This window comes from Oryctolagus cuniculus, chromosome 11 (assembly GCF_051225735.1).
Source record: "Oryctolagus cuniculus isolate XC-2025 breed Fujian yellow rabbit chromosome 11, ASM5122573v1, whole genome shotgun sequence".
NCBI classification, from domain to species: Eukaryota; Metazoa; Chordata; class Mammalia; order Lagomorpha; family Leporidae; genus Oryctolagus; species Oryctolagus cuniculus.
The window spans coordinates 88,817,818-88,845,544 of NC_142877.1; the positions used below are offsets into that span (position 1 = coordinate 88,817,818).

At 37.0% G+C, this 27,727-nt stretch overlaps 1 protein-coding gene across 8 annotated transcripts in view; it reads right to left on the reverse strand.

Annotated features, from left to right (window-relative positions):
- MGAT4C (MGAT4 family member C) overlaps nt 1-27,727 on the reverse strand; it is a 798,266-nt gene that overhangs the window by 61,197 nt on the left and 709,342 nt on the right. For 7 of the 8 annotated variants that reach the window (XM_051845736.3, XM_051845732.3, XM_051845722.3 and 4 more), the window contains one exon: nt 19,660-19,709. The exons of the other annotated variant lie outside the window; for it this stretch is intronic. Coding sequence is in view for 2 of the 7 variants with exons in the window: in XM_051845722.3 (XP_051701682.3) it covers nt 19,660-19,709 (50 nt within the window). In the remaining 5 variants the exon portion in view is untranslated. The remainder of the gene's footprint in view (nt 1-19,659; nt 19,710-27,727) is intronic. 8 annotated transcript variants of the gene reach the window in all.

Here is a 27,727-nt window from a genome sequence, read left to right on the forward strand (position 1 = left end):
GAGCCCACAACTCTAAGCAGGGAGACTAATGCCATCCCACAGCTTCTTGTCAGCCTGCACACAGTAAACAAGAGTGTTCTCTCTCTGTGGCAGCCAGGTGTACATCCATCTTCCCACTTACTGGACAAGGATTTGTACTCTAGCTTTCCTATTTCTCCCTTGGTGCTATACACTGGGACAATCTCTATTTTCCATCCCTCTAACCCAGGGTGTCAAGGGGGATTTGGGACTCAACACCCTTGCTAATCTTGTCGGGTGTCCTGGCAGAACCTGAGACAGGTGCAGCCAGACCAGCAATTTCAGCAGACTCTCAAAAAAGACAAATGCCAAGTGCAGCAGTGTCTCACCTCCAGGACCAGATGAATTCCTTGGCAGCAGAGATCCTTCAAAACTGCTGGAGAGTAGACCTCACAAATGAAAGAATCGGACTTTCCCTCTCTTTTTGGGTGAAGGGTGCTTTTACACCAGTAGCTGGGTGTGGTAGAGAAGGGAATGCATGCATATAACACATGCTAATCCCAAAATAACCCCACTTCATAGGTCATTTTGTGAGGAGTCAGGTGGGTTAATAGATAGTCAGGGGATCCCAGTGGAATTTGGGGTGTAAAATATTTGCTTCCTTCTCAAAACTTTAGCAAGAACAAACTGGCTGCTCTCCTTCCTTCAAATCTCCAAATTTACCATGAGAATAACAAGGGCGCTCCTCCTGAGATCCCACCTTTAGCAAGCCAGATAGGATGGAGAATTGTAAATGAGGTCTTTTGATGGTTTTTGTCCCTGCTTGGTAACTGAATGCCAATCTGAATGTTCAAGATTTTTTTTCTCCAGAAATTGAACTTAAAGCAGAATGCCTTCAGTCACCGTTGGGTTCTCCTCTCTTGGAAGCCCCCCTCCACGCTGTTCTGCATGGAAGTCCTTGATTCTAATACTTTTAAATTTCTTTGCTGTCCACTTGGAAATTTTTCCATGTGAGACAAAGAACCGAGGTAACAATAATTTCTCCCCCGCCATTTTCCCATAACAGTTTCTGCCATGGACAATCTCTCTATTATCTCCTTTTATCCTCATAATCTTAGTGCTTCTATTCCCACCATGTATAATTAACAGGTTTCAAAAGTTCTTACTGGACCAAGTGACTGCTACATTCCAAGCCATCACACAGGAACATCGCAATACTGCTCTTCTTCAATCAATCTGATCCAGAGTATAGATAGATACCCCACCCCATATCAACCCCCCATATCAGCAGAAAGTAGCCAAAATGAAACTGTGCCCCATCTTCCTATCCATATTCAGAGTTAGGATGGATGGAGCAAGTACATAGCCCCTGTGTTCTTAGGTTGGCTTGGTCCCATGCCCTGAATTCTTGTCCAAGGAGCTCCATCCCACTTCACGGCCCTAATCTGGGTCTTGCTATATAAACCTAGCCTGTATTAAATTCTTGCTCTCTGCTATGTGTTTGCTTTATGTGCATGCTGGTATTTAGTCACCTCTGAGAATTTATTTCCCTTGAATAAATTCACTTTGCCTATGAAAAAACAAAAACAAAATATTGGTTCCTCAATCAATGCTTCATTGGCTACTCTATTGTTTAATTTTAATTAATTAATTAATTAATTAATCTTATGTTGTAACAAGCTATGGGTCTCCCTAAGGTAACAGAACAGAGAAGTCTGTCTTAAAATATACATGGTTTTCTATGAAATTCATATGATGGAAAATATTAGCATAGAATATAGATTATCAGACACTATGCATTTAAAGTGTTTTCCTTCTGATTAGGCATTGTCATACAGCTAAAATATTCTTGTTAATGGAAAATTATGCATTTTAATTATTAGCCACACTTTGGAATTTATGTGAAGACATGTAACACAGAAACCATATTAAGCATAATTTGAAATTTTATGATTCATAAATGAATTCAGAATCTTTCAAAGCCCTGTGACCATGAGTATGTCTTTTATTTTAATTGTCCATAGATCTAATTTTAAAATTCACTTCACTTGGCTAAACTCATATTTTACAACTTTTACATAGTAGTTATGAATTACATTGTGCTTTTTCATTTTTCCTAGAAAAATGTTATATATGTATAATAATTATTCATAGCAATATAAAATATTATAGACAGTAATAACTTGCAATCAACATAATTGGATTTTATACATTCTCGATTGACCTAAGATATTTAAATTTCCCAGCGTTTGAAAGAAATTGTATCTGGTCAAGAAAGCATGAAACACATGCTTTTAAAACTATTCTATTAATTTCTTTTTTTTTTTTTTGAGATGCCCACTTTTTTTTATTTTAGTGTTATTTTTTATTATCTTTTTTAAAAATTTTATTTAATAAATATAAATTTCCAAAGTACAACTTTTGGATTATAGCAGCTTCCCCCCCCATAACCTCCCTCCCACCTGCAACCATCCCACCTCCTGTTCCCTCTCCCATCCCATTCACATTGATTCATTTTCAATTATCTTTATATACAGAAGATCAATTTAGTATATACTAAGTAAAGATTTCAACAGTTTGCACCCACACAGAAACACAAAGTATAAAGTACTGTTTGAGTACTAGTTATGCCATTAATTCTCATAGTACAACACATTAAGGACAGAGATCCTACATGGGGAGTAAGTGCACAGTGACTCCTATTGTTGATTTAATAATTGACACTCTTATTTATGCCGTCAGTAATCACCTGAGGCTCCTGTCATGAGTTGCCAGGGCGATGGAAGCCTCTTGAGTTCACCAATTGTGATCTTATTTAGACAAGGCCATGGTCAAAATGGAAGTTCTCTCCTCCCTTCAGAGAAAGGTACCTCCTTCTTTGATGGCCTGTTCTTTCCACTGGGATCTCACTCACTTTCATTTAGGTTTTTTTTTTTTTTTTTTTGCCACAGTGTCTGCTTTCTGTGCCTGAAATACTCTCCTGAGCTTTTTAGTTGGATCTGAATGCCTTAAGGGCTGATTCTGAGGCCAGAGCACTGTTTAGGACATCTGCCATTCTATGAGTCTGCTGTGTATCCCACTTCTCATGTTGGATTGTTCTCTCCGTTTTAATTCTATCAGTATTAGCAGACACTAGTTTTGTTTATGTGATCCCTTTGACTCTTAGTCATATCATTATGATCAATTATGAACTGAAACTGATCACTTGGACTAGTGAGATGGCATTGGTACATGCCACCTCGATGGGATTGAATTGGAATCCCCTGGCACATTTCTAACTCTACCGTTAGAGGTAGGTCCTGTTAAGCATGTGCCAAACTGTACATCTCCTCCTCCCTCTCTTATTCCCACTCTTCAGTTAAATTTAAACACCTAAAAATAATTGTGTGTTAATTACAGAGTTCAACCAATGGTATTAAGATGAACAAAAAAATACTAAAAGGAATAAAGTAGTAAGTTGTTCCTTGACAGTCAGGACAAGGGCTGATCAAGTCATTGTTTCTCATTGTGTCCATTTCCATCGATTTCTGTCTCTGTAGAATATCTTATATCTTTCAGATCCTTCTGCCACACATTATCTGAAGTCTTTCTTAAAACAAACCTGATCATATCACTTCCAAGTATGAAACACTCCAGAATTCCATCTGCAGATGGCGCAAAGTTCAAAATCTTTCACATTTATTAACTCCCGACACCTTCTCTTGCCCTGGCAGTTGACAGCACTCCATCCCCAACACCATGCTATATGTCTGCCCAGATACTGCGAACTGCTCATCTTAGCACTGAGCTAATGCTCCCACTATGAAACTATGCCTGATTTGTCCTCTCCAGTAGATAAAGGTGATCAGTCCTTTCATGGGGAGGGGCGGAGGCAACAGTGTGGTTATAAACTTGTGTTCTTCATATCACCTTAACACTTTCTTACATTAATTTCTTTACATGTTTCTTTTTCCTGATAAAATCTGGGCTCATTGAAAGCAAAGAATTAGGATCTTGTATAAGGAGTCTTCACAGAAATGGGTTATGAAAAATCAGTGAATTCATTTCTTTTTATTTATTTATTTATTTGACAAATAGAATTAGACAGTGACAGAGAGAGACAGAGAGAAAGGTCCTCCTTCCATTGGTTCACCTCTCAAATGGCCGCCATGTCCAGAGCTACACTGATCTGAAGTCAGGAGCCAAGTGCTTCCTCCTGGTCTCCCAAGCAGGTGCAGGGGCCCAAGCACTTGGGTCATTGTCCACTGCCCTCCTGGGCCACAGCAGAGACCTGAACTGGAGGAGGAGCAACAGGAACTAGAACCAGCACCCATATGAAATGCCGGCACCACAGGTGGAGGATTAACCAAGTGGGCCATGGCACTGGCCCCAAATGCATTTCAAAACTTTTCACAAATGAGCTTGTACCAACTTGCTTTAACATGTTTGAACAGGATCTGGTTTGAGGCACAAAGGATTTGACATCATTTAAAAAACAGCTTCAGCTGGCATCGCGGCTCACTTGGCTAATCCTCTACCTGCGGCATCTCATATGGGTGCCGGTTCTAGTCCCAGTAACTCCTCTTCCAGTCCAGCTCTCTGCTGTGGCCCTGGAAGGCAGTGGAGGATGGCCCAAGTGCTTGGGCCCTGCACCCTCATGGGAGACCAGGAGGAAGCACCTAGCTCCTGGCTTCAGATCAGCGCAGCACACCGGCCATAAAAGCCATTTGGGAGGTGAACCAATGGAAGGAAGACCTTTCTCTCTGTCTTTCTCTCTCACTGTCTAACTCTGCATGTAAAAAAAAAAAAAAAAAAAAAAAAAAAAAAAAAAAAAAAGAAAAAGAAAAGAAAAGAAAAAAAAAGAAAAGAAAAGAAATCAGCCTCTATGTTAAAAACATGAGTCCTGCTGAAACTGAAGGAAGAAGGAAAGCCTAACTTATTGTGAAACTTGGAAGGAAGAATGGTAAAATCCTGATGTTTTACTAAAGTTTGGTGGGGACTAAAGTTTGCTGTAATTTACAAACTCATTTTAAAAACTAATGAGTTGATGTAGAAGATGAAGCCAAGAGTGGCAGACCATCCAAATCAATTTTCAAGGGAAAAATTAATTTGCATGTGCCCTAATTGAAGAGGATGGACAATTAACAGCAGAAACAACATCCAGTTCCAAAGGTTATCTTAATTGGTTCAGCTTATACAATTCTAACTGATAAATTAGGGTGGGACAGACTTTTTTTCTTGATAGATGCCAAAAGGATCACACCATGCTCAGTTGCAGAAATGGATAGTTTTTTTTGTTTGTTTGTTTGTTTGTTTGTTTTTTGACAGGCAGAGTTAGACAGTGAGAGAGAGAGAGACAGAGAGAAAGGTCTTCCTTCCATTGGTTCACCCCCCGATGGCTGCTAAGGCCGGCGTGCTAAGGCCAGCATGCTGCACCGATCCGAAGCCAGGAGCCAGGTGCTTCCTCCTGGTCTCCCATGCAGGTGCAGGGCCCAAGCACTTGGGCCATCCTCCACTGCCCTCCCGGGCCACAGCAGAGAGCTGGACTGGAAAAGGAGCAACTGGGACAGAATCCGGTGCCCCAACTGGGACTAGAACCTGGGGTGCCAGCACTGCAGGCAGAGGATTAGCCTAGTGAGCTGTGGTGCAGGCTGAAAGGGGTAGTTTTAAACAAGTGGCATCAAGGTCCTCAAGAATTTCTCCCAAGAATTTTAACTGGAGATGACACATGGTTTTATCAGGATGATCCTGAAGACAAAAGACAATCAAAGCCATGGCTATATAGAAGTGGAAGTGGTACGTCCATAGAAGTGGAAGTGGTACACTCAAAGCAAAGCTTCTGGTAAGGAGGAAAGGTCATGTCAATAGCTTTTCAAGATACAGAAGGCACTTTGCTTATGACTTTCTGGAGAGCTTGATTGTCATGAGAGTGTACTGAGAAAGTTAGTCAAAGTTCTGCAGAAAAACTCCTGGGAAAACTTTACCAGATTGTCCTTCTTCACCCTGGCGTGATCCTATTCATCCCTTTCATCAAACAAAGGCAATTTTCTGAATTTCAGTGGGAAATCATTAGACTTCCACCCCATAATCCTGACTGAGCTCCTCTTGACTTTTGTTTTTATTTCCTGGTCTTAAAAAAGCACCCATTTTTCTGAGTATATAATGTAAAAATGATTGCATTGGCATAGTTAAATTTGCAGGACCTTGGTTATTTATGGAGAAACTAAGTAACTGATTTCAAAACTTATAAAAATGTCTTGAACTTGATGGAGTTTATGTTGAGAAAGTTTCTATTTTCTATTTTTATTTTTTAATTCTATTTTCCACAAAATTGTTAAAGTCTCCTCATATGCTTAGGAGAATGTTCTCAATATTTTTAATACAACTTATTGGATGAATTTAGTGTTTGAAGACACAGACAAAGCATCTTTTTAATATTATTGGAACTTCAAGGGAAATGTTTCTAACTATAAGACACTATTTTTCTATTCTGTTTGCTATATTTTATGTAAAAATGTGAGGGAAGTTTTACTTGGTGCCTGGAGACTCTAGACGCTGGGAGTAAGATCATTTTATTAAAAGCTCTAGGGAAGGAAATAACCCCAAAATCCATATTATAATCAAGAAATGAGTAATACTTCTAATACATGAACTCATTTATCTATATTTTCCTTTTACATGTAACTAATGTGACATTTTTTATTATTTGATCATTCAATTTGGCATATCCAGCCCTACCTCTTCAATTTTCTTAAGTATCTGCAATTTATTTAACATTTTGATAGTCATTCATATAATTGACATTGACAAAAGACCTTAAAAATAACTAATTAAAGTAATAGTAAAATCTGATGATTTTAATGAACAAAGGAATAAACATAACAAATGGATGACCTCCAATATTATTGAAGGGGACCTCAAAAGGTTCATGGGAAATGGAAACTTAAAAGATAAATTTATTTTGGTGCAAAGACAAATTTGAATTAAAAATATAAGCGGGATCTTTGGAAAACTTGCAAAAATGTTACTAACAAAACTTCTGCATGGGATTTTAATTTTTTGGACTAAAATAAACTTATATTTCAATTCTATTTTTTTCATGAGCTTTTTGAAGACCCCTGTTGCAACAGAGAGTTTTCAGTATGAGTTAGGCTCTGCGCTGAGTTATCATTGCTACATTAGCAAAAAGCTGGAGTCTGGAACCTGAGCTGGACATCAAACCCAGGTGCTATGTAGAATGTAGGATACTGGCATCTTAATCAACATCCTAACAGCTATGCCAATGTCCCCCAATTTCACTCATTACTTTGTCAGAATTTGCATGCCTCCTATCTACTCAGATAAATGATGAAGAAACATGTATGAATATAATATTTCCCCCAAGAAGACTAGAGTCTCTTACTGGAGAGTTTTTAAAATTTTAATTAAATATCAACTCATACTCTGTTTAATGATTATCTCTCTTCAGCAGAACTATAATCAGAAAGGAAGCATAACTAATACTGTTCTTACCCAAGGGAAACTGTAAACCCAACAAGTTAGCCAAGCAACTCAAGGTTTGCCACTTGAATTTGCCTGAGAGGTGATATAGTCAATGAATAGCAAAGATGGGAAGCTGAAGGGAATTTATTTATCATAATCTTATTATAAATAAGTCACAGAATTATAGTTAGGATTTTCTGCAAAATACTTGTATTACTTTCAACAGTAAAGTTGGCGAGGACATGATTAGGATGCACAGCATTTTTTGGATCATTGAACTTACGTGTACACATAACCCAGGCAAAATTTTCTGCCCTGCGGTATAACACTGATAGATCCCTTTTTCTCTAGCCTGCCACTTCTATTTGGATATATAGACATCTGTAAGCTGTAGCTTAGCATGTTCTAAACCTAATTTGTATTCTGTCCTTCTCCCTAACTTGTCTGTATTTTTTTTAAAAAATATACATGCTTTATGTATGTGTTTGAAAGTCAGCATTAAAGGGGTGGGGAGAGAGAGAGTGATGTAGAGAGAGAGAGAATGCTTCCATCTGCTGGTTTACTCCCCTAGATAGCTGCAATGGCAGCAGCTGGGCCAGGTGGAGTCCAGGAGCCAGGAGCTTCATCCAGGTCTCCCATATGTGTAGCAGGGGCCCAAGTACTTGGATCATCTTCTGTTTTTCTCAGGACATTATCAGAGCGCTGGATTGGAAGTGGGCTGTTGGGATGTGAACCAGTGCCCATGTGGGATGCTGTCACTGCAAATGGCACCTTTACCTACCATACCACAACCCTTGCCCCTGCTTTCATATTTTTTTTAATATATTATTTGTTTTGAAAGGCAGAAGAGAATAAGAGAAACAGACAGATAAAGATATTTTATTTACTGATTCACTTATTAATGCCTGTGTAATAGCCAGGGCTGGACCAGGCCAAATCCAGGAACCAGGAACTCAATCTGGGTTTTTCATGTGGGTGGAAGGACTCAACTCTTGAGGCCTCACCTCCTGCCTCCCAGGGTGTACATTATACGGAAACTGGAATTGAAATGTAGCTAGGACTGGATCTCAGGTACTGTGATATGGGATGCACCAAATGCCCACCTTGTTTTCTTATTTTGAAGAAGAAAACAATACAGTGCCCTATGTTTTAACTGGGGTAGCAATCTCAGCAAATGCTGAAAGCTTCCCCTGTCACTTTCACTTAGGACACTCCCCATATCACAATGCAGTATGTCAAGTCAGTTCTATTTCAGAAACATCTCTGACACTTTTTTTCAATAATTTTACCAAAATACATTTGCAGAATCATTTCACTACTCTAGAGTGCAAGTTCCTTGAGAGCAAGTACTTTATCTTTTGTTCACAGCAGTATTCCTACTGCTTCAGGGAATTCCTGGAAAGCTTCAACTCATATTTGCTAAAGGATTTCATTAATTCCTCTTGCCAAAATAATATAAAAATGATTTTTGGAGGATCACTATTTGTGATACACAGGGACAAGTGCTTTCTAAAAATTTCACACCTTATCTTTGAAGTATTCTAGAATAAATTGGTGTGACAGGTTAGTCATAGTAAGAAGCCCTGGTCCACGACTAATATAATTTTCTCAGAATGTGATCATATTTTGCCAGTATCCTTAATTTTTTTTTTTTTTACAGGCTGAGTGGACAGTGAGAGAGAGAGAGACAGAGAGAAAGTTCTTCCTTCTCCATTGGTTCACCCTCCAATGGCTGCTGCAGCTGCGCACTGTGCTGATCTGAAGGCAGGAGCCAGGTGCTTCTCCTGGTCTCCCATGTGGGTGCAGGGCCCAAGCACTTGGGCCATCCTCCACCGCCCTCCTGGGCCACAGCAGAGAGCTGGACTGGAAGAGGAGCACCCGGGACAGAATCTGGCACCCCGACTGGGACTAGAACCCGGTGTGCTGGCACTGCAGGCGGAGGATTAGCCTATTGAGCTGCGGAGCCAGCCCTAAAATGGGGTTTTAATTCATTGCCATGCCAAAACCTACTCATTCCTTCCATTCAGTCTCCAAGTTGCTAGAGCTATCTTTGCAAAGATATGATCTATTCAATTTGTTTATGTGAAGCATTCAATGTTTTATAGCTGCTTGTCATTTCATATGCTACATCTTGGATCCAGCCTACTCTTCCAGTTAATTTTGCAGGGATTCCATTCTAGACAAATATTACAGCTACAAAGACCTACTTGCTTCCCAAACTACACCCTTCACTCCATCACCTTTCTTTGTTTCCATTGTTTTCTGTGCCTAGAATTTCTTTCTCCTTGACTATTAAATAAATCCTATTCATTCTTAAAAACTGGATTTTAAATAATGTCTCCACTCTGCATCTGCATTAGAGAGATAATGTGGAAGCTCCATAGATCTGAATTTTCTACTTTGGCCCTGTGGTTTGAAGCATGGTCTTAAGCCTCACTATCTTAATTTGTAGCTGTCACATTAACATCTGGCTCTGTTGTAGTTTTGATTGAGATAGAATAACTAGAACTTGGTAAACACAAAAGTAGTATGTCAGTTCAATTTGTTACCCTAACATCAGCTGAATAAACTGCTTCCATTTAATTCACATTTCCATTTCAGAACTTACAGAAATTCTACATTTTCTGAATTTCCAGAGCTGCATGTAAACCAAATGTATTGGTGAAATTAAGTTAGGATCATATGTGATAAAAAGTATGCTACACTTTCTTAACACAAAATTTAACTTACATGTCTTATTTTTATTACTGTTTGTCATAAGTAATATAGAACTGAATGACTTTGTCCTTTTATAAGATTTTTACATCCATGGTACCCCACAGTTCTATTTGTTCAGCATTAGAATAAAACAGTCCTAAACTCAATAACTCAATAGATTGGAAAATGTTTCTATCCCTGGCAGAACTTGTCCTAGATTAAGGTAAGTGTATATATCAATTTCATGTCAACAGCGACAGAGTTGAAAAGTAGGGTGAGCCACACAGGAAACAAAGGAGTAAAAGTCAGCAGGCAACTACGTTAAGCATAGGAGTGGATCTGCCACCACTTACAAGAACCTCTATAATGGAAATGTTGCTGATATGCTACTTATTCTAACATGCTTCTTAAATAGCCTACTTAAATACATACAAATTGCTTTTCAGATACTTGGACAATGATCTAGCCTGATAAAACCCAACACAATCAAATCTTTAACCAGTGTGGGAATACAGATATCCCCTTCAGCTTCTGGCAAACAATTCCCTGCCTTAAGAAATGTCAGGAGGCTGGTTCTTATAAAAAGAAAAGTAGAGGGGACAACCTGCTTCTTTATTTCTTGAGGATTATAAATTAATTTATTATCATTTTAAGATTAATTTTCTTTGGTGAATAGGGAGTCATTTGTCTGATTTTATATTGTTGTCTGTGATATTAGTGATGGTGCTTTATAGGTTCACTTAATGAGGAACTTTACAAGATAGATGTATTGTAATTAGACTCTGGCTTAGAGTTTTCTCTTTATTTATTGATGAATGTGTAATGCTCATTACCATTAAACAGAACAGTGAAACTATAATGATTATGGAATAGAAAGTGTCTACAGGTTAATTTGAATTGTATACAACTTGCATTTGGATAGACAGTATACAAACAACCATTTAATGACAATCACCAAATTTCTTCACTTCAAGAATCAATGAACTTGTCCAAGTGTTTATTGTATCCACTTAAAAGAGAACATTGAATATCAAGGAAAAACACAACAAATTGATTTTCCTATATTTGACAACCAGTTGTAAAGAAAGAGAGAAAAGATATAGCAATAGGTTGAAGTCATGTGCATTTTACCAAAAAATCTAAAAATAAAAAGACAGAGGAGGTTCAGAGATTCAAGTAATTTGCCCATATTTACATAACTGCTAAGAGACACCTGCAAAGTATAATAAAAATTGTACCTGAGTTTTTATATCTTAAAATTTTATGTCCACTCATGAAGAGAAAGATTGCATCTAAGAAATTAGTAAGGTGCTTACATCTCTAGAATGATACTAAAAGTGGGATCAGTATGATTGTGGAATAAAAGGGACAGCAGTTCATTTCAGGGATCATCACTTTACTCTCCATATATGAGACTTGCATATGTCTTAATGTTAGTCAGTGTGAGTACCTTTACAGACTTGATTATCAGGATAATACACATTAAATGAAAACATTCAATGGCATCACACACAAACAATAAAGATAGTGAAAAAGGCCAATGGTATCAAGTACTTGTTGAGCCAATTGTTAGGTATAAAACATTGAGTTGATACTGTTTAAAATATGGTTATAGAGTCAAGACTACAGATTGATGAGATACAGAAAATATTTGTGCATTGCTAAACAATAGAATATTAGTGGTAATATAATATAGAGGAAAATAGTTTTTGTTTACTCAGTGGTCAAAGCATAATTACAAAAAAACAAACTGATTATCATAGATAATAGCTAGAAAAAATGTGAAGATTACTCCAATCAGAACTCAATGCAAAAGAAAAAAAAAACCAAATCAATGCCAGAGGGTTCAAGTGACTGATCTAATTGGTTATCAAGAGGGCAAAGAGAAGGTGAAGATTCCTGACTTTTATACAGTACTTTTGAAAAGATACAAATTTGTCCTTTTGGATCATAGAGTTTAATGTAGCTGTTAAATTCAGTCACCAACAAAAGTATCAATCTTAATTACCTAATATAGCAACTTTGTGTCACATTTGAGATCAATTTTCTAGTTTGAATTGAGTCTATCACAGTTGGTTGTTCTCCCCAATTGATGCTTTTTTACTGAGTACTACATGTAACTGATTTGGATTTCAGCATCATGTATGAAGTGCTTGCATCTTGGACATTAGAATTGTATTAGTGTGGTAAGATGTCCACACAGTCTTCATCTGAAGACTAGCAGATTCACCTCTATGTTATCCTGGTGTCACAGTGTGCTATACCAAAGGAAATGGTTTATAAAATGATCAGTGTGCAATTTGAGTGCTTTTAAAAAATATTAACAGTAGAGTTCATATGAATTAAATCTGCTTAAGTTATTTCTACATTTTAATGTAAGGGCAGAGATGATTACATAGATTTTTAAAGGGAGAGAAGGGACAAAATTATGAATATACAAAAATATAACAACATCAATAACAAGACAATATACCAATTGGAAAAGGCCTAAAATGGAATTTTTATTGCAATATCTGCAATGTTCAAATGATACAGGTTTCATAAATATAGCCAATCGAAGAATCCAGGTTCTGACAGTGTTTGGCCACATATTGTGTGAAATACAAAGTATTTCAGAAATATCTGTATATTTGTTTTATTTTTAAAATTGGAGTGCAAAGTAACAATGGGATCTCATTCTCAGATTTTATTCATTGGACCTAAGTAACAGTTATTCAAAATATAAGGGAAGACTCTTCCCAATTCCCTAGAATCCTTCTTCCTCCCAATTTCTTGACCTTCTACCACAGGACTACATCCTTCATTTACATTACCTATATGATTGTTCATTTGGGCATGCAATATCTAACTCAGAAGCAGTAAAATTGTTATTCCTGCTTAATGGTATGATTATCTTTCAGATGATGATGAGAGATGCAGTACTCATGCTTTAAGCATTAGCTGTCCATTTTGAAAAGGAAAAAACCTAAAACCTCTTATCATTAGACAGAGCTCTAACAGCTTAAAGTAATTTCATCTTTATCTGAGCTATAATAATCTGTTTTGATAATCAGAGACCAATAGAATGTTGTTCCAATACATCTGCTTTAAGGAGGAAATGTGTTTTAAAATATGTCTATTTCTGGTCTCTCTGAAAGTGAATTTTTGAATGTATGTCCATGAAACCCTTAAAATAACTTGAGAATTTTGAAAGATCTTGCTGATTATGTTTTACATATATGATTAACAGTTCAGCTAATAACTATATTTATCATCATAATTTAAGAAATTAGCAAAATTGTCATTAAGTACAGTGTTTCATAGATTTTATTTAGTGTAAGCCTGTTTTCCAGTGCCTGGTGATATGTGAGGCTCTGATTATAGTTGAATATTTACAGTGTAGGGTCAAAACTAACAAATTTTCTATGGCAGTACTATCAGGGTGGGAAACATCCAGCCAGTGAACTAAAATAAGTCCATGAATTATTTGGTATGTCCCTTCCAAAGCAACTGTAGGTATAAACTGAAATTTAATAAATCAAAGCAGAAGATCAATTTTAAGTTGATAATTTTGCATGGCCCACAGATGACTTTATAACTATCCAAATTGTCCTTGGCAGAAAAAAAGATTCCTCACCTGACAGAGTTATCAAAACAATTGAGGCCGACGCCGCGGCTCAATAGGCTAATCCTCCGCCTTGCGGCGCCGACACACCGGGTTCTAGTCCAGGTTGGGGCGCCGGATTCTGTCCCGGTTGCCCCTCTTCCAGGCCAGCTCTCTGCTGTGGCCAGGGAGTGCAGTGGAGGATGGCCCAAGTGCTTGGTCCCTGCACCCCATGGGAGACCAGGAGAAGCACCTGGCTCCTGGCTTTGGATCAGCGCAATGCGCCGGCTGTAGCGCGCAGGCCGCGGCGGCCATTGGAGGGTGAACCAATGGCAAAAGGAAGACCTTTCTCTCTCTCTCTCTCTCTCTCACTGTCCACTCTGCCTGTCAAAAATAAAATAAAAAATAAAAAAAACCAATTGAAGATGTGGCAAAGAAACAATTTTACATGTGTTCCTATTGGGAATCTAAGATGTACAGTAGATTGACAAAATGTCAAGTATTTTTCATTTCTCTCTGTATGAACCCCATTTTCAATATGACTTTAGTAACTCTCATCAAGTGGTAGAGTCTGTTTTTCACACATGAAGTTAGGCTATTTTACATATTTTGGGCAAAAGAATGCAATATAACTGATAATGTGCAATTCTAAGTTCAGAACGTTAATCCTTTCTTGTTTCAATTCTCCCTCCTGGAACCCTACTCTCACTGCCATGGGAACAGACCTGGGCTACTTGACTAGACACATAGTGTCACATGGAAAGGACCTAAGGATCTTAATCAAGGCCATCCTGGAACACCCAGGCTCTGAATAACCCGAGAGTTGACGTCAAACACATGAGTAAGCCAATTGAGATCAGTTAAGCCCACCCCAGATTGGCAGGATTACCCTGGCACCCTGTAGCCTCATGGGAGAAAATGGTGTTTTACATTATTATTTACATTATAAAGTGAGTAGGTTTTAAACTGTGTTGGGGGCGTGTCTCCTGGGGTCTCTTGGGGATTCTCAGAACTACAGTGTAATAATTACTTTCCTAATGATACTAAGACATGATTTGTCTTGCAGTTTTCCTGTCAAGAATGTACAGTGAAAATTTCCATAGGCAATGTGATGTTTAAAACCCAAACAGAATGAGTACAGAAGTAGATCTGAGCCTCCAAGACTCTTCTATTGAGTCAGACATTAAAGAAGTTAGCAAACAATGCAATGCCTCCTTCCTTTCATGTTGATTTTTGTTTTGAAAATTAAATTATTTGTAAAAATATACCTCATATGATACAAATACTAAGTATATTGTTAATGTTAAAAGAAAATTATGTTTTAAAAAGTGAATTATAATTTACAATACTATAAATATCATTAGAGAAAATATATGAACAAATCTCTTTGGAGTCCTTAATACACTTTAAAAAGTGAAGGGATCCTGAGAATAAAGTTTGAGAACTGGTGATTTTTTTCATTCTGCAACGTTTCTACATTCTGAGAATAGCAGATATTCCTAAAGAAAAACAATTATACTTTGTTTCTCTTAACATAATACCACAACATACTGTGCAATTTTAATGATTTAGAACCTGGTAGCTGTGCTTATATTCACGTCAATCTTATTTTACAACCAACTGGGCTAATATTAGCATTTTCAACACACATGTAGAAATATTAGTATTCATTTATTTTATAAGCAAATACTTTATTAAATTTTATATTAAACAATAATTTTTATGCAGCATAGAGAGTTGAGGACTTTAACTGTCAGTGATCATTCTAGATTTTGCCAAATTTATTATTAAACTAATGGCTGAAGAATTCTATCATGGCTTTGGTAATGATGCTTAGAAGTTTCATCATACTTAGTTCATAACTAAGGAATTTTGAACCAAAACTGACTTAGTACTGTAATTTTTTGTAAACAAATGGATCAAAAAGTTAGAAAATATCGACTCCATGCTCAAGGAGTCCATATGACAGGCAGGTGAAATGGGATCATATATCTCCTGTGATGAAAGGATTATGAAAAGTTAGAATTTTCTGTGGCCTGATATTGCATCCTGTGATGCATAAAAGCTTCCTAAAATATCTCATTTAAGTTGATAAATTCAATTTTATCTGAGTAAAATAGTTTCTTTTGCTTAATATGTCACTATTAACTCTTTGGCTTAGCCATTGGGTATCAGGAGTAGTGGAAATATTGAAAGTAAGCAATGCAAAGAGTTCAGCTCCTTGAAATGGATCAAGTACATGACAAATATTTGGGAAAAACAGCCTATTGGGAAAAATTAAAAAACAAAACACCTTATGAAAATGAACTCAGTACTCATAAATTCAAGTTTATATTTGAAATCTTTATGAATTGAATATTTTAATGGAACTTTCACTTTGCCTTTTTGAAAAAATGGGAAAATAGCATGTGTAGCACTGTAAACTAAAACCAAATGGAATTTTATATTAAAAATACTAGCATATGAATACTGTAATACTTTTTCTACAAATAAATCTCACTTATTTAAACCAGTATGAAAGTACCAGCATCCAAACTTAGTTAACACAAATGTTTGAAATGCTTATTCCAGAAAATGCTGGTAGATGCCCCACCTTTTACATAAGTAAAGACAAGAAAAGATTTTTGTAGATGTGCTATCCAATTTTGGTTCCACATTCCAAATTCTGTAAGGGGTAAACTCAATAGAGAGCCTGAATGGGCATTTTGTGAATTGCCCCCTTAATTATATATTATGTACTGATGCTAAATATAAGAATCTCAAAGGCAGTAAAATCCATAATGTAGGTTTAAGGAACCTAACATATTAGAAGGGGAACACAAACTACATCTATATGTTTTTAAAATTTACTTCAAAGGCAGCGCCAGACAAAGCTCATACCCATTTTCTCTGCTGTAAGGGCTTAATGGTTTAGAAAGACTAATGTGATAAATAGTTAGCTTCAGGGAAGATAAAGAAGTAACAAACATATCATAATTACGGAAGCAAAGCATCAGAGAGCTGTATAAGTAGGTAAATGTCGAAAACTGTTTTATCAGGTGTCAGTTACTGAGTCCAAAGAGAAAAATATAACCATTTACACTGTCTGTAAAATGGGAAAAATCAAGTATTAGTATCTGCAGAAACTCCTAACCCTTGATTTTCTGCTTCAAGTCAACCCATTGAATCTGTATAGCCAGAGTAAACTTCCCAATGAAAAAAAAAAAAAATAAAAACAGTTAAGGTGCAATTAAGCATACACACATATGTAGGTGCTTTATAACACTCTTTGATCTGGCATGACAGAAGGACATCTGAAGACTAAGATCAAATTAAGACAGCAGCCATGAGAGAGTTCACCAAATGCAGCTTTCAAATTTCCACCAAATGTTCAAATGCTTGAGTTTCCATTTTGACTACTTCATGAGAAGCAGAATGCAGGAGATAAACCTCAAGAATAGTGGAACTATAGCAAAAGATATTTTTATCTGCTAAAATAGAAATAAATCTTGCAGGTCAATAGGATCTGAAAGGAAATATGCAATTTTTTCCATAGTGCTGCCTTGAGAAAACAAACCAAAAAACCCCTAAGAATCATAAAATCAAATGAATCTTTATTATAACCTTATTTGAATGAATTCATGATATTTGGTGAAAAATCTAAAGCAAATCATGCAGTTTAAAAGTGGCTGGTAGATGGGGACAATGTTATGGTGTAGCAGGTTAAGTGGACACCTGAGACACAGGCATCCCATATGGGCACCTGTTTGAGTCTTGGCTACTTCACTTCTGATCCAGCTCCCATTTAATGCATGTGAGAAAGTTGTGAAAGGAGCTCAAGTGCTTGGGCCCCTGCCACCCACATGAGAGTCCCAGCTGAAGCTTCCGGCTGTAGACACTGTGGCCATTTGGTGAGTGATCTGGTAGGTGAAAGAACGCTGTCTATCCCTCTCTCTCTAACTCTGCCTTTAAACACAATAAATATATCTTTTAGATATATACATCTGCCTCTGTGTGTGTGTGTGTGTACGTGTATGTGTGACTAATAGAGGAAAAAAACTTCAAGAATAGAACTTCAAATCTGGGCTCAAAGAACTTTCATAGATAACATTCTGCACATGTGAGATCACACATAAAACAAAGAAAAGAAAGAAGCTAAAAACAAAAAAGCTACACATAAGAAAACTAAGGCTCTGTGACTGAAACCATGAAGGAAAACAGAGAATGGACCATAAATACAATAGAGGCTTGGATTGGATGTATGAACAGGGAAGATGAGACCACTACATCGGTAAAAAACAGAAACGGAATTTCTTAACATAAACATGATAAAAATTTAAAAAATAAAGACCGGTAAGTCTATAATGCAAATAAAATCAGTGGATTGAATGTTGACTTGAGAAATAAGCAACAATAAAATGACATAAAAATAAGAAACACAGAAGACAGAGATCACTTTAAAAGATTTAATGATTGAAGCATTCCAGAATTGCTGAAAATACCTATCTGCAGATTCAGAGAGTTCAAAAATACAAAGCTGAATACATGAAAATATACTTGATCATGTGATAACCAGTTTCAGGACACCAAAGAACAAGAGAAGATTCCCAAGGCAGCAAAGCAGAAATAGCAAATTACCCATATAGATATAAAACTAGACTGAAAGCTGGGCTATTTCTTTCTTTATTTATTTGAAAGGCAGAAATACAGAGAGAGAGAGAGAGAGAGAGAGAGAGAGAGAAATATCTTCCATCTGTTGGTTCAATCCCCAAATGGCCACAACAGCTAGAGCTGGTCTGGTCCAAAGACAGGAGCTTCCAGATCCAGATTCCCCACATGTGTGAAGGGGCCCAAGCACTTGGGTCATCTTCCTCCACTTTCCCAGGTGCAGATAGCAGGCAGCTGGATGGGAAGTGGAACAGCCGAGCTTTGAATCAGTGCCCATATGGGATGCCAGTTTCAGGTGGTGGCTTCATCAGCTATATCACAGAGCCAGCCCCATCATTTGAGTTAAATCTTGACTTCTCTGCTTCTGATCCAGCTCACTGAAAATGTACCCAGGATGGCAGCAGAAGATAGACCCAATACTTGGGCCCCTGGCACCCATGTGGGAGACCAGGATCAAATTCGTGGCTTCTGGCTGCTGCCTGGCTCAGACCTGGATGTTGCAGCCATGTGGGGAGAAAAAAATCAGCAGATGGAGGCTATCTTTCTTTACCTCTTTCTTTATGTTGCTATGCCTTTCAAATAAATAAATCTTAAAAAATAAAACTGTTGAATGGTAGAAGAAAAATTATCAACAATTTAGTCAGAAAAAATATTCTTCAAGAATGAGAGCAAAATGCAAATATATTCAAAGTGAGACATTCTCAATAAAGAAAATTCTAAAGAATATGCTTTTAGCAATTTAATAAGGTAGAAGTTCTGAAAAGAGAAAATGGTAGGTGAAAGTGAGTAAATATAACTTAACTGACTTATGATTCAATATAAAATTTCTAAGTTTTGGGAGAAGAAAGAAGATACCACAAATACCCATAACAACATAAGACTGTAGAAGGCTCATGATAATTAAAATGGTGCAAAATATTTATATTCGAGAAGGAAGGCAAAACCTCTGTGTATGTGTGTTAGTTTCCCCATGCACACATGTTCTAGAAGATGCCTTAATGCTATTAGTTATATTACTATATTTTATTTTTGCTTTATGACTTGATATTATTCTGTAGTTAAAATAATTCCCAGTTATAATGAAAGTATCAAAATGCATTTGTGTACTCAGAAATTTCCAATTTATATCCTCTGCAATTTATTTTGAAAATAGTGTTGTTGAATAAACAATTGTACACAAAAAAACTAATGAATATATGCTATTAATTTAGGTACCTGAGGTACTCCAAGACAATCTTAAGAAATATTTTTGAAAGTATATAAAAATAAGTGTATTCCCTCAGAATGTTACTGTGAGTGACTCCCAGTCTTACCTTAAGAAAGCTGCTGTCATAATCTGTCCTGTACAGAAACTGTTGATTCCCTGGAAAAATGAAAGTCCTGTATTACTAATATAATCCATAGGTTTATTGTTGATAAAAGCAAAATGAAAAGTTTTCTAAGGAATTTTCTGTGTAATTATATTATTCTCATATCTATTTAATTTTTTGTAAGTGACAAAATTATAAATATTAGCATACTTTATTTTTATGTGCATATCACAGAACATTCATTTATATTAAATAATTTTTTTTACATTAAATAATTCTGCGCTGTGACGCAGTGGGTTAAAACCCTGGCCTGCAGTGCCAGCATCCCATATGGGTGCTGGTTCTAGTCCCAGCTGCTCCTCTTCCGATCCAGCTCTCTGCTATGGCCTGGGAAAGCAGTGGAAGATGGCCCAAGTCCTTGGGTCCCTGTACCCATGTGGGAGACCCGGAAGAAGCTCTTGGTTCCTGGCTTCAGATTGGCACAGTTCCAGCCATTGCAGCCATCTCGGGGAGTGAACCAGTGGATGGAAACATCTACCTCTCTCTGTAACTCTGTCCTTCAAATAAATAAAAATAAATCAAAAAAATATATCAGAGGTCAATGTTTAGTCTAGCTGCCAAGCCACCAGTTGGGAAATCTGCATTCTTATCTGGGGCCTGGTTTCAAGTTCCAGCCCTTCTCCTGTTTCCAGTTTCCTGTGAACGTGCATCCCTGGGAGCCATCAGGTGATAACTGGAGTGAACAGTTCCCTGCTGCCCATGTGGGAATTGTGGACTGAATTCTAGGGTCCTGGCTTTGGCCTGGCCCACATATTGCCACTGCCAGCATTTGAGGAGTGGGTCAACATATGGCAGCTCTCTCTCTCTGTTTTTTTCCTCTATCTGTTTTGCAAATAAATAAAAATTTTTAAAAGTTGTCAAGCTAATTGAATTATATACTATATAACATATTATAAAGAGATATACATGTAGTTATATTTTAATATTACCATTAATTTTGTCTGTTATAAATAAATTTTATAATTAAGTTTAAGTTTATTTTATACTTTCTACTTAGGCATAGGATTGCTTGCCCTTGGAAAGTAACTTCAGTCCATATTGCTAAGCTTTACCTCACCTAAAACATGCAGACTAGTTTGTTACACATCTATTTATGTCATTGATTTTTCCATCATACATAAAGGCTTACAACGTTCAGAGATTGTTCCTGCTACAACATTATAAATTCATTGCCTGGAACACAGTTTGTTATTGAATGTCTGCCAAACTATGTTAACAAGTGTATTCAGCAGAAATCATGTAGCTGTTAACACAATGAATATGTGGAGACAATCCCCTAAAGTGGTACGCCTTTAAAATCATGTGCATTTTTGTTAACCGAAGGTAGCCTGAAGAATAAATAGGTAATTATTTTCATTATTTTCCCCAGTATACATACAAATACTATTTATAATTTTAAAAAATTCAGTGTCATTCTGGTCTATTTAGGTATCTACAAAGAGAAACAATAACACTACTTTCTGGATTTTTATGTTACTTAGACATTTATTACTTTGAGATCACAGTCAGTTGTGGAAAGTGGTATACTTTTGAGGCAAAGATTTTTCCAGGTTTCCTGGCATCTCTTCAACTTTCCTCATCTCTGCTGAGTTGTAGTGTGGTCAGTGTCTGTGGTTAACAACACTGGTACTTCCTTACTGGAATTTCCACGTTTCTCCTCGATTCTTTTGTTTTGTAGCTTCCAGAAACAACAAGAAAAGTAGCAGCTGGAAGCTGACATTTTAAAACAGTAGTCATCATTTTGGCATTTTCTCTTCAATGAAACTGATTCTCAATATGGAGCTGTCATCATTACAGCTAATTTAGACCAGGACCTACAACACGTTCGAGTCATTAAGGCAGGGGCAGAAAGGAACCAGGATTTCAGGAGGTCATCTGTGGATTGCATGATATGGGAATGGCAGAAGTCTGTAGCAAAAATGGATTGAAGGTCAGGGCAGTCAGTATTTGGGTTATGAAGTTTATCTTTCAAATCTAATGGATGGAACACATTGGGTATTGACACTACTGGTGGTAATCAGGTGACCAGGTACCTGGGAAAAACTATTGGTTTTTAAAATGTCAGCACCCTTCAAGACCAAGTGTGCAGTAACACACATGTATCTTTTGATTCTTTGTGCTTACAAGTGGTGTGACTTTAAATAAAACACAAATCTTAACAGCAGACCTTATAGTTTATAAAAATGGCTCACAGATTTCCTTTTGTTTTACATATAGGAAAATCTTTAGCATATTTTCAAACACTAGTTTAAATTCACTGAAGTACCTTTTTATATAATTGTTTATTTTAATTCAACAGATCCAATGTGATTTATAAATACAATTCTAAGAACATGAGATTCCCTCCCTCCCTCCCCCTCTCCCTCCTACTCTTTTTCTCTTTTTCTTTAGTTTTTGAGATAACATATTTAAAATGACAATTGAGTAAAAAGGCTTAATACTTCACTGAATAAGAAGTTTAACAAGTAAAAACACCAGCACCGCGGTTCAATAGGCTAATCCTCCGCCTTGCGGCGCCGGCACACCAGGTTCCAGTCCCGGTCGGGGTGCCGGATTCTGTCCTGGTTGCCCCTCTTCTAGTCCAGCTCTCTGTTGTGGCCTGGGAGTGCAGTGGAGGATGGCCCAAGTGCTTGGGCCCTGCACCCGCATGGGAGACCAGGAGAAGCACCTGGCTCCCCGGCTTTGGATCAGCGCAGTACACCCGCCACAGCGCGCTGGCCACAGCGGCCATTGGAGATTGAACCAACGGTAAAGGTAGACCTTTCTCTCTGTCTCTCTCTCTCTCACTGTCCACTCCGTAAAAAAAAAAAAAAAAAACAAAAAAAAAAACAAAAAAAAAAACAAAAAAAAAAAAAACAAAAAAAAACAAGTAAAAAAACAAAACACCCTAGTTTACTGGGAATATAGACAATGGCTATAAACAATAATTGAATGGAAAAATAACCATTTCACCCATATACAGTAAATAATAAAATAGTCACAGATTATTAAAATTATAGTAGTATAATATTCTAAAGCAGGGGCTGGTGCTGTGGTGCAGTGGGTTAAAGCCCTGGCCTGAAGTGCTGGCATCCCATATGGGCGCCAATTTTAGTTCCAGCTGCTCCTCTTCCGACCCAGCTCTCTGCTATGGCCTGGGAAAGCAGTAGAAGATGGCCCAAGGACCTGCACCCACGTGGGAGACCCAGAAGAAGCTTCTGGCTCCTGGCTTGGGATTGGCTCAGCTCTGGCCATTGCGGCCATCTGGGAGTGAACCATCAGATGGAAGACCTCTCTCTCTGTCTCTACCTCTCTCTGTAACTCTGTCTTTAAAATAAATAAAATAAAATAAAATAAATCTTTAAAAAATTATAAAGCAGTGGTTTAACATCGTTATAAAACAGTTATTTTTTAAGTTTGTCTAAGTTATATAATTTTCCTGTATTTCATATATGCAGATTTAGGAACATAGTGATACTTCCCACTCTACCCTCCCTTGCACCCATGCTCCAAACCTTCTTCCTCCTCCCTCTCCTATTTCCACTCTTAACTTTTACAAAGACCTATTTTCAGTTAACTTAGTATTTGTAAGGTTAACGCTACACTAAGCAAAGAGTTCATCAAATAGTATAAAGAAAAAAAAAAAAAACTGCTCCTCAACAGAAGAGACAAAGGCTGTTCAAAATGTTTAAATCTAAAATGTCCATTTCACTCCAATACATTACATTTTTGGTGGTCTATTAGTTGTTCCAGATCAGGAAAAACCTATGATATCTGTCTCTTGGGGACTGGCTAATTTCACTAAGTAAATGGTTTCCAGTTGTGCCCATTTTGTGCAAAAGACAGGATTTCATTTTTTTTAAACAACTGAGTAGTACTCTATAGTGTATATATATTTACTTTCTACCATAATTTCTTTATCCAGTCATTAGTTGGTGGACATTTGGGCTGATTATCTTGGCTACTGTGAATTGAGCTGCAAGGAACATGGGGGTACAGATAATGCTTTTATATGCTGATTTCGTTTGGTTTGGGTAAATTTGCAGGAGTGGGATGGCTGGATCCTACAGTAGGTCTATATTCCGATTTCTGAGGGATCTTCATACTTTCACAGTGGCTGCACCAGTTTACATTCCTGCCAACAGTGGATTAGGGCACCCTTTCCCCCAAATCTTCACCAGCATTTGTTGCTTGTTGATTTCTGTATGAAAGCCATTCTAACGGGGTAAAGGGAAGCTTCATTGTGGTTCTGATGTGCATTTCTTTATGAGCATTTTTTTCAAGTGTCTGTTGGCCATTTGAATTTCCTCTCTTGAAAAAGTCTGTTCAAGTCCTTTGCCCATTTCTTCACTGAATAATTTCTTTTGTTGTTGTTGAATTTCTTGAGCTCTTTATATATTCTGGCTATTAATCCCTTATCAGATGCATAGTTTGCAAATATTTTCTCCCATTCTGTTGGTTGCTGCTTCACTTTGCTGAGAGTCTCTTTGCAGAAACAGTATTTCAGTGCAGAAGCTTCACAGCTTGATGTAATCCTATTTGTCAATTTTGGCTTTGATTGCTTGGGGTGTTTTCCCAGAAGTGTTTGCCTATGCCAAAGCCTTCTTTCTCCAATGCATTGTTCCCCCAATGTTCTCTAGTAATGTGATGGTATTAGGTCATAGATTTAGGTCTTTGATCCATTTTGAGTGAATTTTTTTGTAAGGTGTAAGGTAGGAGTCTTGTTTCATACTTCTGAATGCACAGATCCAGTTTTCTCAGCACCATTTGTTGAAGATTGTCCACACTCCAGAAACTGATTTAAGCTCCTTTGTGAAAGATTAGTTGGTCATAGGTGTGGACTGATTTCTGGAGTTTATATTATGTTCCAGTGGTCTACAAGTTTGTTTTTGTGCCACTACCAGGCTGTTTCGATTATAATGGCCCTGTAATATGTCTTGAAATCCAGTATTGTGATATTTCCAGCTTTTTTTGTTGTATAATATTTCTTTAGCTGTTTTGGATTTCTTGTATTGCAATACGAAACTTAGCATCATTTTTTTCTAGATCTGAGAAGAACGTTTTTGGTGTTTTGATTGGGATCACACCGAACTGTAAATTGCTTTTGGCAGTATGGATATTTTCCTGATATTGATTCTCCCAATACATGAACATGGAAGATTTTTCTATTTTTTAAGTCTTGTTCTATTACTTTCTCGAATATTTTATAATTTTCATTGTGAGATATTTGATGCCCTTGATTAACTTTGTTTTTGTAGCTATTGTGAATAGGATTGATCTTAGAAATTTTTTCTTAGACATGACATTGTCTGTGTATTCAAAGGCTATTAACTTTTGTATGTTAGACATTATTAAACTTTTTTATGAGTTTCAATAGTCTCTTAGTAGAGTCTTTTGGATCCCCTATATATACAATCATGTAATCTGCAAATAGGGATAGTTTGACTTCCTCCTTTCTGATTCGTATCCCTTTGATTTATCTTTCTTGCCTAATGGCTCCGGCTAAAACTTCCAAGACTATATTGAATGGCAATGGTGATAGTGGACATCCCTGTCTGGTTCTCAATCTTAATGGGAGTGCTTCCAACTTTTCCCCATATAATAAGATGCTGGCTGTGGGTTTGTCATAAATTGCCTTGGTTGTATTGAAGAATGTTCATTCTATATCCAACTTGCATAAGTTTTTCAATGTGAAAAGATGCTGTATTTTGTCAAATGCTATCTCTGTATATATTGAGATAAACATGAGGCTTTTGTTCTTTATTTTGTTAAAGTGATGTATTAAATTTATTGATTTGCAAATGTTCAACCATCCCTCTCTACAAGGGATAAATCCCACTTGGTCCAGGTGAATGATCTTTCTGATGCATTGTTGGATTTGACTAGCTTGTATTTTGTTGTGTATTTTTACATCTATATTCATCAGGGATATTGGTCTATAGTTCTCTTTCTCTGTATCTTTTTCTGGTCTAGGAATAAGGTGTTGCTGGCTTTGTAGAAGGAGTTTGGGAACATTCCTTCCCTTTTAATTGTTTTGAATAGCTTGAGAAGAATTGGAATTAGTTCTTTAACTGTCTGGTAGAATTCAGCAGTGAAGCCAAACTATCCTGGGATTTTCTTTGTTGGGGGTGGGTGTGTGTCTATAAAACAAAGTTTTATGAAACTATATTTGCAGGCTTACTGATGCACATAGGCATTTCTTTTATGTTTGCTTTTTATATGTGTTTTTTAAGCTTTAGCTACCACATGCACAGTATTTGTCTTTCTGGGTCCAGCTTATTTCACTCAACATGTCCTCCAGTCCTCCATGTCCATGGGTTTCCTAAAAACTAACAAAATGCAATCTATGGACTTAAAATTCTATCCATATCCTCTATTGGAAGCTTGAATACACTGCAGGTACAAGACTTAGGAACAAATACATGGTTTGTGAATATTGTATTTGGATGATCATTTTTTACTTATATTGAGGAGACTATCATAGGAGTATAACAGTAAGAGATACATATAAAACATGATATTTACTTAAATTTACAGAATTTCCTCAAATTAAATCAGATTTTATCAATATCTTATAGCAAAAGCTAAAATTATTGTAAGTTCTAGAGAGATAGAATATATGAATGAAAATTTTAATTTTTATGATTATTTATATTACATTAGGTGAAATATTCACTGTGATTCAAAATTATAAAACAGAATTTAGCTGTTTTACTTAAGTTTTAGGTGTTCTTATTTTTAAAAATATTTATGTATTTATTTGAAAGTGTTACAAAAAGAGAAAGGGAGACAGAGAGAGAGAAAGAGAGAGAGAGAGAGATCTTCCATCTTCTAGCTCACTCCCCAGATGGCCACAACTGCCAGTGCTGGACCATATTGAAGTCAGGAGCCAGGAGCTTTTATCTGGGTCTCCCACATGGGTGTCAGAGGCCTAAATACATGGGACATCTTTCACTCTCACTGTTTTTCCAAGGCCACATACAGGGGTTTGGATTGGAAGTAGAGCAGCCAGGACTCAAACAGGCAGCTGTATGGGATGCTGGCATTGCGGGAAGAGACTTTACATGCAACATTACAACACCGGCCTCAAGTATTTTTCTTCTTCTTCTTTTTTTTAACATTTTATTTATTTATTTGAGAAGTAGAGTTACAGACAGTATGAGAGAGACAGAGAGAAAGGCCTTCTGTCTGCTGGTTCACTCCCCAAATGGCTGCGACAACTGGAGCTGCACCAATCCGAAGCCAGGAGTCAGGTGCTTCTTCCCAGTCTCCCTTGTGGGTGCAGGGGCCCAAGGACTTGGGCCATCTTCTACTGCTTTCCCAGGCCACAGCAGAGTTGGATCGGAAGAGGAGCAGCCAGGAGTAGAACTGGTGCCCATATGGGAAGCCAGCGCCACAGGTGGAAGATTAACCTACTGCTCCATGGCACTGATCCCCCAACTATTTTTCTCCTTTCAGAGGCATTATCATGATCAATGGCTGATCTTGTACACTTCTATTCTCCAACATAATTAAAAAGTATTTTGATACATGTATATTATATTAGTCTAACAATTAGTTACATTAATATAAAATATTTCTGGATTTTAAAAATCCGTGGTTGAATGGTCTCTTGGGTCACTCACAGCACATTTCACAGTGCCTGGGTTCAAGTTCCCCCCTCTACTTCCAAATTCAGCTTCCTGTTAAAGCATGCCCTGGGAGGTAGCAGGTGATGGCTCAAGTTGTTGGGTCTCTGACACACACACACAGGGGAAATCTGATTTGAGTTAGTGTTTCCTAGCTTCAGCTTGTCCCAGCTCCGGCTATTGCAGGCATTTGGAGAATGTACTTGGAGATATATTTTCTATAGATACTTCTATAAAATAATGGCATTATTTTATGATTTCTAATAAACTGCTAATATCCCAAATTAAACATCTGTACATATCTATTTAAATATATTATATTAATATATAACATAAGTATGGTAAAATTTATTAGTTTCCATAAAAACAGAATTATGTGTTTCTGACATATTTAGATTAAATAA